This window comes from Eretmochelys imbricata, chromosome 2 (assembly GCF_965152235.1).
Source record: "Eretmochelys imbricata isolate rEreImb1 chromosome 2, rEreImb1.hap1, whole genome shotgun sequence".
Classification (NCBI taxonomy): Eukaryota; Metazoa; Chordata; order Testudines; family Cheloniidae; genus Eretmochelys; species Eretmochelys imbricata.
Window position 1 is genome coordinate 84,845,043 of NC_135573.1, and position 12,986 is coordinate 84,858,028.

The 12,986-nt window shown below is 44.3% G+C and overlaps 1 protein-coding gene across 1 annotated transcript in view; it reads right to left on the reverse strand.

Moving 5' to 3' along the window:
- Positions 1-12,986, reverse strand: part of MYOM1 (myomesin 1) — a 105,139-nt gene that overhangs the window by 62,429 nt on the left and 29,724 nt on the right. Inside the window, exons 6-10 of the mRNA XM_077810409.1 lie at positions 11,588-11,680; positions 7,948-8,036; positions 7,758-7,820; positions 6,637-6,801; positions 5,862-6,023 (exon numbers count right to left, since the gene is read on the reverse strand). Of these exons, the coding sequence (XP_077666535.1) occupies positions 5,862-6,023; positions 6,637-6,801; positions 7,758-7,820; positions 7,948-8,036; positions 11,588-11,680 (572 nt within the window). The remainder of the gene's footprint in view (positions 1-5,861; positions 6,024-6,636; positions 6,802-7,757; positions 7,821-7,947; positions 8,037-11,587; positions 11,681-12,986) is intronic.

Sequence of the window (12,986 nt, forward strand, 5' to 3'; positions counted from 1 at the left end):
TTTCAAGGACAAAAAGTGATACAGTACACTTTTGTGAGCTCACTGACATGTTTTATGATGAAATTACAAGTTGATGAAATGTTATTAGGTCTCAGACCCCCCACCCCACCCCCAACCCCAGCTACAGCTGGGGAGACAGAGTGCCCCCCTTAAAAAGTATGGTTTTAACCAGGCCGCCCCTGGAAACAATCATCTTCATGAAATGCTTGTTTGCTAGACTCCTGAACTTGGGGGGTGCAGGAGAGGATGTATTTTGTAAGGACACACAATTCTACTTTAGATGGATGAACTGTGGTGTGTTATCTAGGAAGGATAACAGAAACATTGATGGATTCCATAAGAAGGCTGGATAAAATAAATAACCAGAAACCAATCCCAAACTCAGTCCAAGCCATTCTTTGAAATTTGAAAACTTCTGAATGAAAACTTTTTCATTCAAAAAGTGAATATAAATGGCAATTTCTTATTTCCTTTCTCATTTTTAAACCCCCCCGCACCCTCCCTTCATTCCTTGATCTAGCTGGGCTTGTAAGAAAAGCTATTCTTGTAGGATATTCAGTCCACTAAGAGGCAGGAATCACTGGGCCTGGCATAAGAAAACTTATTCTCTTGAGCTTTCCAGCCCAATTTTTTCAGACTGAAGGCAGGGCCGGATAAACCTTTTGTGGGCCCAGTGTCAAACATATTTGTGGGCCCCATGGCGGCAATGAGGCATGGCGTGGGGAGACAGGAGGGGTCAGTCCCCGGAGTGAAGGGCCGGTTGGGGACAACTGGGCCCAGCCCAGCATGAGGGCACCATTTACAAACTGGCAGCCACCAGACGCACACTGGCCTGCCTGGCCCTGTGCTGCCAGTGCGCCCCTTCCCCTCAGGGGCGGGCTTGTGCCACATACCACATCGCATTCCCGCCCAGTGCCTCCCTGCCCCCTATGCCCAGTGCCCACATACCCAGACCCACCCAACAAGCCCCTATATCCGGCGCCCCCCCACCCAGAAACCTCCTCCCCACAGACCCCCCCAACACAACTGCACAGCACCTTGCAAACCTCCACCACCACGCCCAGCATCCCCCCATCCACAGACCCCCCCCCAGTGCCCCACCCACAGCCCCACCACCACAACTGCACAGCACCCAACATAGACTCCCCCACAACCCAGTGTCACAAAACACACAGACCTCCTCCACCTCCCACTGCCCAGCACCCCCCCACAGGTCCCCCATGCCCTGCACCCCAAAACACACAACCATCCCCCACTGCCCATGCCCCCCTCACAGACTCCCCACTACCTAGTGTCCCAAAATACACAAACCTCCTGCACCCATCCACTGCCCAGCCACAGGCCCCAGAGACCCACTCCCCTGTGCCCTGCCCCCTGGCCGCACTCACCGGCCCTGCTGGAGGTGACCGAGTCTGCTGGGCTGAACCAGCAGTGCAGCCAGGGCCCGTCCCGGGGCGGGGAGCGTTCTGGCCCCTCAGGAGCAGTGCGATCAGCCAGGCCGCAACAGGAGTGGGCCTGTCCAGGCTGGGCACCCTCAGGACCCACTTGCCTGACAGAGCCCAGCCAAGCCCCCCCGCGCTACTCCCCCAGCTGGCAGAGACCAGCCCAGCCTCTGCACCGGTCCCAGGTGGGCAGGTGGTGCCCCACAGGTGGTGGATAGCAGAGACAGCTCGGAGCTGGAGCCGCACTGGGGAGCTAGGTAGACCCGTGGGACGTAACTCCTGAGAGCTCACCTGGCCTGGTCACGCCCACCAGCCAGCAGCCCTGCCCAGCCCACATGGCAGAGCCTGCGTGCTGGGCAGCAAGACCTGGGTGCTAGACTGCCCTGGGCAAGGGGCCAGACCCAGCCATGTGGATGGGTTAGACAGGTCTGTAATGGGTCCCTTCCCGGTATGGACCTGGCGCCCCTGTGCCTTTGGTGCCATTGTAAACTCCGAACTGACTGAAGGGGTTTGATTCTGGTCTCACTTCCACTGGTGTGAATCAGGAGTAAATACACTGAAGTCAACAGTGCAAATCCAAAATAAATGGGAGGACATTTAGGCACAAGGAATTCACATAATCACAAGGATGCTTATCAAGAAAGACCCTTTGAGGTCTATCTATTAGTACTTTAGACAGACTCATTTTGGAAAATAAATTGAAGGGTATATATGTACTTCCTGTCAAATGTTTGTTAAAGTCTGGGCCTATGTGTCAGAGGAGCCCTGATTTTGATTCTGTCGAGTCTGTTTTTAGGAAAACCTTATCTAAAACTTTAAATGCTGAAGTGCAGTGCTAGGTATAGGGGGGCTGAAATTGTTTATGCAACTGTATCCTCATTTGTGGGACATGACTTGTTTGTGTAGCTGTATGTTTATTAGCATATTTGTGGGGAAAATAAACATTTTGTAACCTTTCCAAGAAGTCCATGTGACAGGTTTTCATAGAAGAGGCATTGTTTCTTTCTAGATCAACATCAACTTGTCCAATTACTCCTGGCATTTTCCCAGTCCTATTGTGAGCTACTTCACAGGACGGGGTATGGGTTAGGGCTAGACAAAAAGGAGCCTCACACTTGAAGGAAAACAGTACATCTCTGCTAAGTAAACATTTTTTACACTATCTAGAATCAAAAGTTTTAAAACTGCTGGATCCGAGGGTATTATAGCATTTTATATCATTCATTATAATGATCTTATTTATAATAAGTTTCCAACCCTTATTCTTTCTAGCTCCAAAACAACAACACAAAAAGATTATTCAGCACTCTAAATTAAAGCTTTGGAAAAGACGATATTACACTGTATTTCCTTGCAGGTATTCCTTGCAATTCTGGAGGTTTTGGAACTATGCCAGTGTTACTGAGCCTGGCTTCTATATGATTTTTTTCCTGTTCTATCACAGCATTGGTGTTATCTTTAAAAACTACTATTTACACAATACATAATTCATTAAATATAACTCAATAATAAAAATTATTAATAGCAATAATAGTAAATCTTCAATGTACGTCTAGCGGTCAACATTTAAAAGCCTTTAATTGCCAATATTTACACATAGTTAGGGCACTGCCAAATTCACAGCCATGAAAAACGTGTCACAGACCATGAAATCTGATCTCACCCTGTGAAATCTGGACTTTTGTGTACTTTTGCCCTACCCTTCAGAGCTGGGCAACTGGAGAGCAGAAGCTGCTGGTCAGGCGCCCAGGTCTGAAGGCAGCACCACCGCCACCAGCAGCGCAGAAGTAAGGATGGCAGTATGGCTGCCACCATAACATGCCACCCTTACCTCTGTGCTGCTGCTGATGGGGTGCATCCTTCAGAGCTAGGCACTGGGCTGGCAGCCGCCACTCTCTGGCACTGAGCTCTGAAGGCAGTGCAGAAGAAAGGGTGGCAATACCACTGCACCCCTACAATAGCTTTGCAACCTCCTTTTTGGTTGGTACCCCCAGTCTGAGGAACAACTGAGTCTTAAGCGCTTTACATGTTTATATTTTGCTGGTTTTAAAAATACATACTCCTGGTTGTTACAACACCGTGAAATTTAAGATTTAAATATCTGAAATCGTGAAATTCAAGATTTTTAAAATGCTACGACCATGAAATTTACAAAAATGGACCTTGAATTTGGTAGGGCCTTACAAATAGTGGTATCTGAAGTACGACACTTCCTCTCCAGTAGTTAGATTAGGAAATAACTGTGGTAAAACTCCCACTGATTTCAATGGGGCCAGAATTTGAACCCTACTGCCTGTTAGCAAATGCTGACTTGTTAATGGTGACCACTGTACAGTAGTATAGAAGGCTCACAAAACACTTCAGAACCTTTACTAATGCACTTACAATAGAGGCCTGACCCTCACAAGTTGGGGGCCTCTAGATGGGGATTTTTATAAGGGCAACCATTTCAGAGTAAATACGGCAGCTGATGAACTGTATGTAGCATCATTACACAACTGTTTAGGACAGGAAGTGAAGTATGTATTATCCAATTGAAACTGTAGGGGGAATTTAAATAAGTGAGACTGTAATTCACCTAATTTGAATTTGCCAAGATACCAAAGCTACATCCATACTCTTGCAAAAAGTGCTATGTGACCTTTAATGGTCACAGTTGGTTAAGACCTAAATTCTCTGTCTCATCCAAGAGATGCAATAGTAACAAAAATGATAATTTATGTATATACCAACACAACTTTTGATATGTCTGTTCCCATTGTTCTACTTTGTTGTGCGGTCACAAACAAACATTTTGATGGCTTCTTTCTACAATTTATGAGCACGACTGCTTTAGTCATGATCTCCAAGCAGGCTGTAATCTGCATATCGCCAGGTTCTGCTATATTTGGCAAAGTGGCGCCATTCTGGGCATGTTCAGAGAGCCAAGAATTTCCAGAGCCTTTAGGATTAGCATTACACACTTCAGCTGCCTTCAGCAGCTGAGACAGATATAGAATCAGTGCATGGACCAGTGAAATTTGATAATCAAGGCTCTTTTTAAAGGGACATTCTCTCTAAGAGAAAATCCAGGAAGTTTATCAATGTACAAGAATATAAAACCAAGACAGAAAACTAATCTTTTAGTGGGTTTTGAATTTTAAATAAACTTCTACACTTTACTTGCCTCCTAAACTTGCTAATGTACATTAACTTATTACACTGTCTGTTAAAGAGAGCCAGAGAGTTATTGTACAGCATCTTAGTCAAAACAATGGGCTGTAGTTAGCAACAAAATGGCCAAAATAATACATTCATAATTTGTTACATGGGTTTCTCCTCTTTATCATTAGTGCTCATCACTGTCCACAGGCTACTATGGTCAAAGGGCTGTATAACTGCATCAGTGAATTTCTTCATATGAATAATGGTGCTATCACAGAGGTGGGCAAACTATGGCCCGCAGGCCACATCTGGCCCGCGGGACCCTCCTGCCCCTGAGCTCCTGGCCCGGGAGGCTAGCCCCCGGCCCCTCTCCCCTGCTGTTCCCCCTCCCCCGCAGCCTCAGCGCGCTGCGTCGCTGGGGCAATGCTCTGGGCGGCCGGGCAGCACCGTTGCAGAGCCGTGGCCTGACCCGGTGCTCTGGGCGGCACGGCTGTAGCACCACCAGCCATCAGTGCTCCAGGCAGCGTGGTAAGGGGGCAGGGAGCAGTGGGGGGTTGGATAGGGGGCAGGGAAGTTCGGGGTGGTGGTCAGGGGGTAGGGGTGTGGATGGGGTTGGGGCGGTCAGAGGGCGAGGAACAGGGGCAGGGGTCCCGGGGGGGCAGTCAGGAATGGGGGGGGGTTGGATGGGGTGGCAGTGCGCAGTCAGGGGTGGGGGTGGTCAGGGGACAGGGAGGAGGGTGTGGTGGATGGGGCAGGAGTCCCGGGGGGGCCATCACGGGACAGGGAACGGAGGGGTTGGATGGGGCAGGAGTTCCGGGGGAGCTGTCAGGAGGCGAGAAGTTGGGGGGTCAGATAGAAGGCGGGAACCAGGCCACGCCTGGCTGTCTGGGGAGACACAGCCTCCCCTAACTGTCCCTCCACAAAATTTTGGAAACCCAATGTGGCCCTCAGGCCAAAAAGTTTGCCCACCCCTGTGCTATCAGGAGGGTCCAAAGACCCTCAAATACATGGCGTTACCACCCAGATATGAGGAATCTTATCAAGTTTTCCATACGACAATAATGGGAAATTATAATGCTATGCAACTGACATTTCTTCAGTGTCACAGCATTTTGTCCATGTTTATTAACCAGCTCTTTAAAAGCATCTCACAGTTTTCAATAGTTACACTGTTTTCATTTGAAAAAAAAAAAAGCTGAAATTAATGAGATTGATTTCTCCTCACTTTGTTTAGTTATCCTGCTTTCTTCATAGGGTAACATCACCAGATCTTACCTTGAACAAAGACATAAGCACTGTATTGTTCATAGTAGTCCCCCATGATCACACGAAGAGTGTAAAGACCTTCATCCTCCTTGTTAGCATGAGCAAGGGTTAACGTAGCCCGCTCCCCACTCCAATGCATCTGGACCCACTTGGATGGTGTAATAAGAACACCTAGAAATTAGAGAGTTCTATAATGAGAGATGACTGAATTGAATCTATTCCTAAATACAATGAAACCTGTACAAGAGATCATCCTTACTAGACAACTGCCTGTCCTAAAAGAGAATCACAAAAGTATCCTTAATTCTTCTCTCATACCAATTTTACACTGACTTTAGTGATCTAATTCCATTAAGCAACTGATTTTTCTCAGTCTCTGGAGTGATCAGTAAAGAGAGATTTCAGCATATCAATGAATAACAAAAGTCACAAGCACTGAATGGCTATATAAATACTACAGCTGGTTGAAATGTTTCAGATTTAAAAATATTGAAAAGAAATGGGAAAAATTCAAAAATATTTTCCCAAACTTTTCCCCACATTTTTGGCCAACTGTAGAGCTAATTGAAATTTTTTGCATTTCAAAATGTTGCCATTTTTAAAAAAAATTTTAAAAGGGAAAATTTTGAAAAAAAATCGTTAACATTTCCCTCTCGTTTTTATACCATATCTTACAGCTATAATGTACCCTTATATTTCCTCTTTTCATTCTTCAATTGGATATGAAAGGGAATGAAGCTCTCTGTCAGACAAGTTTAAAATTCATCTTGTAATATGTGCTTACCATTCCTGTACCACTGGATCTCTGGGTGGAAGCGCTTAATGTCGGGATGAATGATAACCGTACAACCCAGACTCATTGTCTCTCCTTCTCTCCCAAAGGATACCTCAAACTTGTCAACAAAGTGGATTTCAAACTTGGAAGCATAGCCATGGGGGCTAACACCAACTGTGTAAAGAAAATTGTCTGATTAATTTTTTATCCTTTTGTAGTGATAAATGACAAAAACCAGCAAAAGCTACTGTATATAAATGGCACCTTCTATATTTTTATAGCAGATCCCGCACATTATTACTACATTGTCACAATAATAATAATAAAAACACCCCAAATCCCTCTTTCAAATCTTCCAAATACAGAGCTCCCGGCACCTTGCAGAAGCAGGTCCAATATATATTATTTAGGTGCGCAGCATTGCTACAACTCCTCAAACTTCAATGTACTTATGTAAACCTTTAAAGTAATTCTCAATGTAAGGCCAGATCCTCAGCTGGTGTAAATCAGCATATCCCCATTAGTTTTGGTAGAGCTAGTTGGATACCAGCTGAGGATCTGGCCCACTGATTACTTATACCTAGAATACTTAACTTCGGGTTCTGACTATTTGATCTCTATTACTTGTCCTCCTGAAATCATGAAATCACAGAAGTTAGAGATGAACAAAAGCTATCAAGTCATCAGTCCCTCCCATGAAGCCAATGCAAGACTGTCCTCTAATGTTTTATCCAGTCTAGTCTTACAGATTTCAAAGGATGAGGCTTCCACATCTTTGATCGTTTATATTCCAGATCTAAGTGTAATGCCAAAGGTATAAATACAAAGTATGTATCAGTATCTATCTCACTATTCCAACTGATAAGCAGAGTAGACAGTTGTAAAATAAACAAAAATTGCTGTGGACACCAAGAGATAACCAGTTTATATCATACAAGGTCTGATTTTCAGAGGTGCTGAGCATCTGCTGCTCTCACTAACTTCAACTGAAGTTGCAGCTGCTCAGAGCTTCTGAAAATCAGACCCATTTTGTTTCTAAACAGTGTCACCAAATAATCTCCTCGGTTGTTTTGTCACAATGTCACAATTTTAAAAGGATTAGGTCAGGCAAACACATTTTTTGAACTTACAGCTGAGGGGCATGGTAACAGTTCCAGCATGAAAATAACTTTCATCAAACTCTCCCTTATATCCTATAAAAAAGAGAACAACTCTAGTCACCAATTGTCTAGAAGTAATCAGCACTTTGAGCCATGTAAACAGAATTTTTAATGTGCCCCCTCAAAGAAAAATCAAAGGAAATATGTCCTGCAAACCTACTCTTTACCACAAGGGAAGCATAAGCTGAAAGTTCTCCTTTAACATTCATGGCAGAAGCTCGATACTGAGCGGTGTCTTCAAAATCACATCTGAAATGATGCAAATGATTAGGCAGGGCACCTAGTACTCTTTGACATTTCTAGGATCTATGTCTGATATCAAAACATCATTTTCTAAACATTATTTTCACAACGTAATATAGCAAATGGTTACTCAGTGTTGATTTAAATGCTTTTCTCTCTGATTCAGTTAACAAGGGACCTAAACCTTACTCAGGTAAAATTCCAATTGAAGTCAATATAAATTACACCCGATTAAACTTAGAAGGTCATTGATTTAAATGGATTTTGAAGCAGGCCATGAGTGAGGAGTGCAGGATGGGTCCTTATGAGATTTTTTGAAAGCACAAGCCTCCTTTACTCATTAACTAGAAGAAGTGAATTGGTCTTAAAAGTAAAATTTGCTTGAACCTTTACCCATCCTCCATAATGACTTGAACTTGAATGTTCATTATGCTTGGATTCACTTGTATGACTTGCTTATCTCCCTCCTTCATTCTCTTCAGCAACCAACATGGCTGTGCTTTCTTACCTATAACTAAGGCTACGTTTTAGTCATGGATATTTTTAGTAAAAGTAATGGAGAGGTCCTGGGCAGTAAACAGAAATTCACGGCCCGTGACCTGACCATGATTTTTACTATATACTCTGTACTAAAATTTGGGGTGGGGGGGCTGTTTGGGGGGCACCACAGGTGCTAGGGGAGGTGGCCCGGAGACCCCGCAGATGCTGGAGGGGGGGGTGTTGGTGGAGCTGCAGCAGGCTTCCTACCTACCTCCTGAGAAGCAGCGACCTCCAGCTCCTAGCTCCATGTGCTGCCTCTGCTCCGCCCCAAGTCCCAGTTCTGCCGCTCCCATTGGCTGGGAACCACTGCCAATGTGAGCTGCAGGGGCGGTGCCTGCGGGCGGAGGCAGCATGTGGAGCTAGGAGCTGAGTGAGCAAAGTTCCTGTGGCCCTTCCGGGGAGGCCCCTCCCTCCCAGGTAAGCACTGTCCTGCACCCCAACCCCCAGCTCTGAGTCCCCCCCACACACCCAAACTCCTACTGCTGCGGGGGCCCCGAGACTGCCCCAGCAGCAGCCAGTGAAACTGGCCCAGGGGCTGCCCGAACTGCTCAGGCCTCTCCTGGGCCATCCACATGGGCGTCTGCAGAAGTCACAGAATCCATGACTTCTGTGACCTCTGTGACAAACACAGAGTCTTACCTATAACTTCTCATTAGATCCCCATTCCTCTTTCCCTTCTTCAAACCCTTCAGTAGCACCTATTCCATCCATGCAAACATCCAATTAGTTCCCCAGTTCACCCTTCACACAACTTTACTGATCATGTCCGAACACCTATCATATTCCATCTGTTTTGTCCTTGTCTGTGCTGAATTCAAATGTCAAACTCTCTGGAGCACTTAGTCCAGAGAGCACAAAGTAGAATTCAGTAGAGGCCAGAGGCCAGCAGAAACTCTTCCAGAGCGATTGGAGAGCAGCAGGGAATTTAAAAGGATTCAGGGAATTAACTGAATGGTGGGGACAGGGAAGAGACTGAGTGGTTATTGAAGGGTCTGAGGCAGTGAAAGAAAGAAAAGTGGTCTTTATAGGGTTTCTTTGTTTCTTAATTCTTTAAACCTTTCCGCAGGCTCCTAATTAAATTTCCTAACTAAAACTGTACCTTGCTGACATTTTTCTTCACAGTAGAACTTCACTACAGTTAAGCACAATTTTGTTTTGCCAGTCAAAGCATCTCAGTAAAGAATCTACTAAATTGTACTCTGAAAAGTTTTGGGATGCAATCCTGAGGTCCTTACCTAGTATTTGGTTAGTACTCACTCAGTCCATACTCACCCTGGGCCAAATGCTGAGCTACTTATTCCCCTTCCTGTCCACTTTTACTTAGTCCATACTCATGAACTCCCATTGACTTCAATGGAAACAAGATCAGACCCTACATTATTGTGAAGAAGGTGCTTGATTCTCCCCTCACTAGTTTTTACATCAATACAACACCATTTAACCAAACTGATTCAGAGAAGAATCAGATCCAGTATTCCTTACAAATGGTTTGATACTGTGACGTGCTAAATACTTTCAGCTTTCATTGGGAGGAGCTCAGCATCTTCCCAGATGTTGTACAGATGCCAAAGAGCCCAGGGAAGGTTCACTTTTATTCATTTGAGCAAATTCTCTGAATTTCACCTAGTACGATGTGCAAGGAGTGTGTGCGTGTTTCTTTAATTAACATACTAATACTTTTCTCCATTATGTGGATATGGAAAGTAAAGATAAACAAATAAAAAACCTTGTCTAGATGTTCAAACAATTGTTTAAGATTCAAATAAGCTAGCACAAAAAATAAGAAATAAAGCTGAATTAAATATATGAACAGGTTAAAACCATTGGGAACATAATGTTGAAGACATAAGTATTTCTAACTGGTATTGTTAGTAAATATTAAGTTTCTCTAGGACTCAAATCCTAACTACTGGAGGAATAATTATTTTAAAATGTCTCTTTGAAGTTCAGGATGAGAATCAATGAGTAGAAAAAAAAACAAAGGTACTTATTATTATCCCAGGGATGTTGTCCATGTTATTATATCCTGCAGAGAGATCTAATGTGGGACCTATGAGAACTGTTTGGTGAACTCTGTAAACTCCATTTTAAATGTGAGAATCTTACTAGGATGTCCAAATCTCACATCTGTATGCTCTAATCAGCACTTAGGCACCTAAAGTAGGCACTTGAATGCTGAAGGCAGAACTGATCACTCAAGGAGCTCACATTACAAAGAGGTCTCCATGTTTCAATTTTTCTTGAATACAGGCAATGGCAAAAAATTTCCTATTTGGATGAGGAATATTGCTAAAACCCTTCTTATGTCTGTGTGTGTGTGTGGCACCCAATGCTGTTTGTTTCTGTAAGACTAACGCCCAAGATTTGTATTTGAAAATAGAGCTAAATAAATCATCAAATATTGTACTTGTCACAGCTGTAAGCCTGCACAATATTATTTATCATGTTTATACTGTAAATGGGAGGAAAAGAAGGTGGCAGAGGTTATCAAAAGTAGCCCAAGTATTTATGACTCAACTATAAATTGAACTACAATCCAGCTATAATTCACTTAGGAAGACTTCAGAGTAACAGCCGTGTTAGTCTGTATTCGCAAAAAGAAAAGGAGTACTTGTGGCACCTTAGAGACTAACCAATTTATTTGAGCATGAGCTTTCGTGAGCTACACCTCACTTCTGAAACCTGTCATTATGCAAGGCACTGCATTTAGCCATATGGAGTGGAAATCTATCAACTGCATCCGATGAAGTGAGCTGTAGCTCACGAAAGCTCATGCTCAAATAAATTGGTTAGTCTCTAAGGTGCCACAAGTACTCCTTTTCTTTTTAGGAAGACTGCTTATCCTTGATAGATGAAAACCAGAGCTTCTTGCATTTTTAGGAGACACTATTCTGCTCAACTGTACCAATTTGGTGGCTCTTATCCCTCGACTCCCAAGAGACACACACACACACAGCAGTGGTAAATCAACAGTAACATTTTTACTGAAATCATTTAATTATCTGGTACTCCCTTACTTGTTAATCTCCAGTGAGTGCATCCCATATCGACTTTCAATGATATACTTGCCAGGGTGAGTATGCACATTGATGGGCACATTGTTCTTGTACCTATGGAACAAAAAAATAGAATATAGTAATCTGAAGTGTAAATCATTTACAATAAAAGGGCAAATGCTTGGTATTGGTTACAATCTATACCATATTATTAATGAATAGCAGAGCCACAAGTGAGATATTTCAGACCTCTATATATCAATGACAATAACAACTCTGTGGCTCCCTACATCACCATATATTCAGTCTAAAGCCTAGACCACACTTAAAACTTATGTTACCAATCTATGCTGGTATTAACCCCCAGGTAGACTCGGTTATACCCACAAAAAAGCCCTTCTTCCAGTATAGCTTATTTCATTTGGGAAACCAGTATAATAATGTTTTTAAATCACTTTTGAAACAGATCAAGCCAAAGCTATCTCTGCTAATCAACCCTTATATTGAAAGTTGCCTTTCAAGTCTTCCTACTGTTGGGAATAACAGACATTACCCACACCAGCAAACTTATGGACAAAGGGTAAGTGTGGGGTTTTCAAAAATGCTTAAGTGAGTTACCATCACAAGTCCCATTAATTTTCAGTCTGATCTTCCTCTCAGTGCAAAGTCTAAGGAGATGGGTTTGGTGCAAAGGGCATTCCACAGGGATCGGGGGTGAAGGAGTCCTATCTCTCAGATTGTGTGCAATACCAGAGTTGTTTGATGGGCACTGTTGCCCTGCTATTCTAGTATCCTGTCTTACAGGGAACAATGATCAGAAGATCTACATAACAGTGGATCCACCTGCCACCACTTCTTCCCTGAACTAGCTAGTGGTGCTTCCCAACTATATTGTGGAAGGGGACTGTTGCCCCCTTACTAACATTCAGTGGGGGTGTTTTAGTTGCCAGCTCCCAGTACTAAAAAGGGGGAAGGGTCAATGGGGAATCAGGACCCTTCCACAATATAGACTGACAGCTCCCAGGAACAATGGGGAGAGGCCAGTGCTCCAGGTCAGCCTGAATGACAGAGCGGGCAGGCTAATCAGGGAGTCAAGAGGCCAGGGAGGTCCCGTCCTCCGTGTGAGCTGGATTTGCCTGGGTCAGGCAGAATGGAGATGAGCTAAGGAGAAAGCAGAGGCTAAGCTGGGTATCAGAGCTGTGCCAGATCCAAAGGGACCAGAAAAGCAGCCCAGAGAGAGCAGACCCTGTCCTGGGAGCAGAGCTGCAGCTCCAAAGCTAAAGGCACGGCCCAGAGAGAGCAGACTTGCTCTGGGAGCAAAGCTGCAGCAACCAGAGCCAGAGGCACCAGAAAAGCAGCCCAGGAAGCAGGTCAGTGCTGGGAGCAGAGTCACAGAAGCAGCCTGCAGAGCAGACCTGTC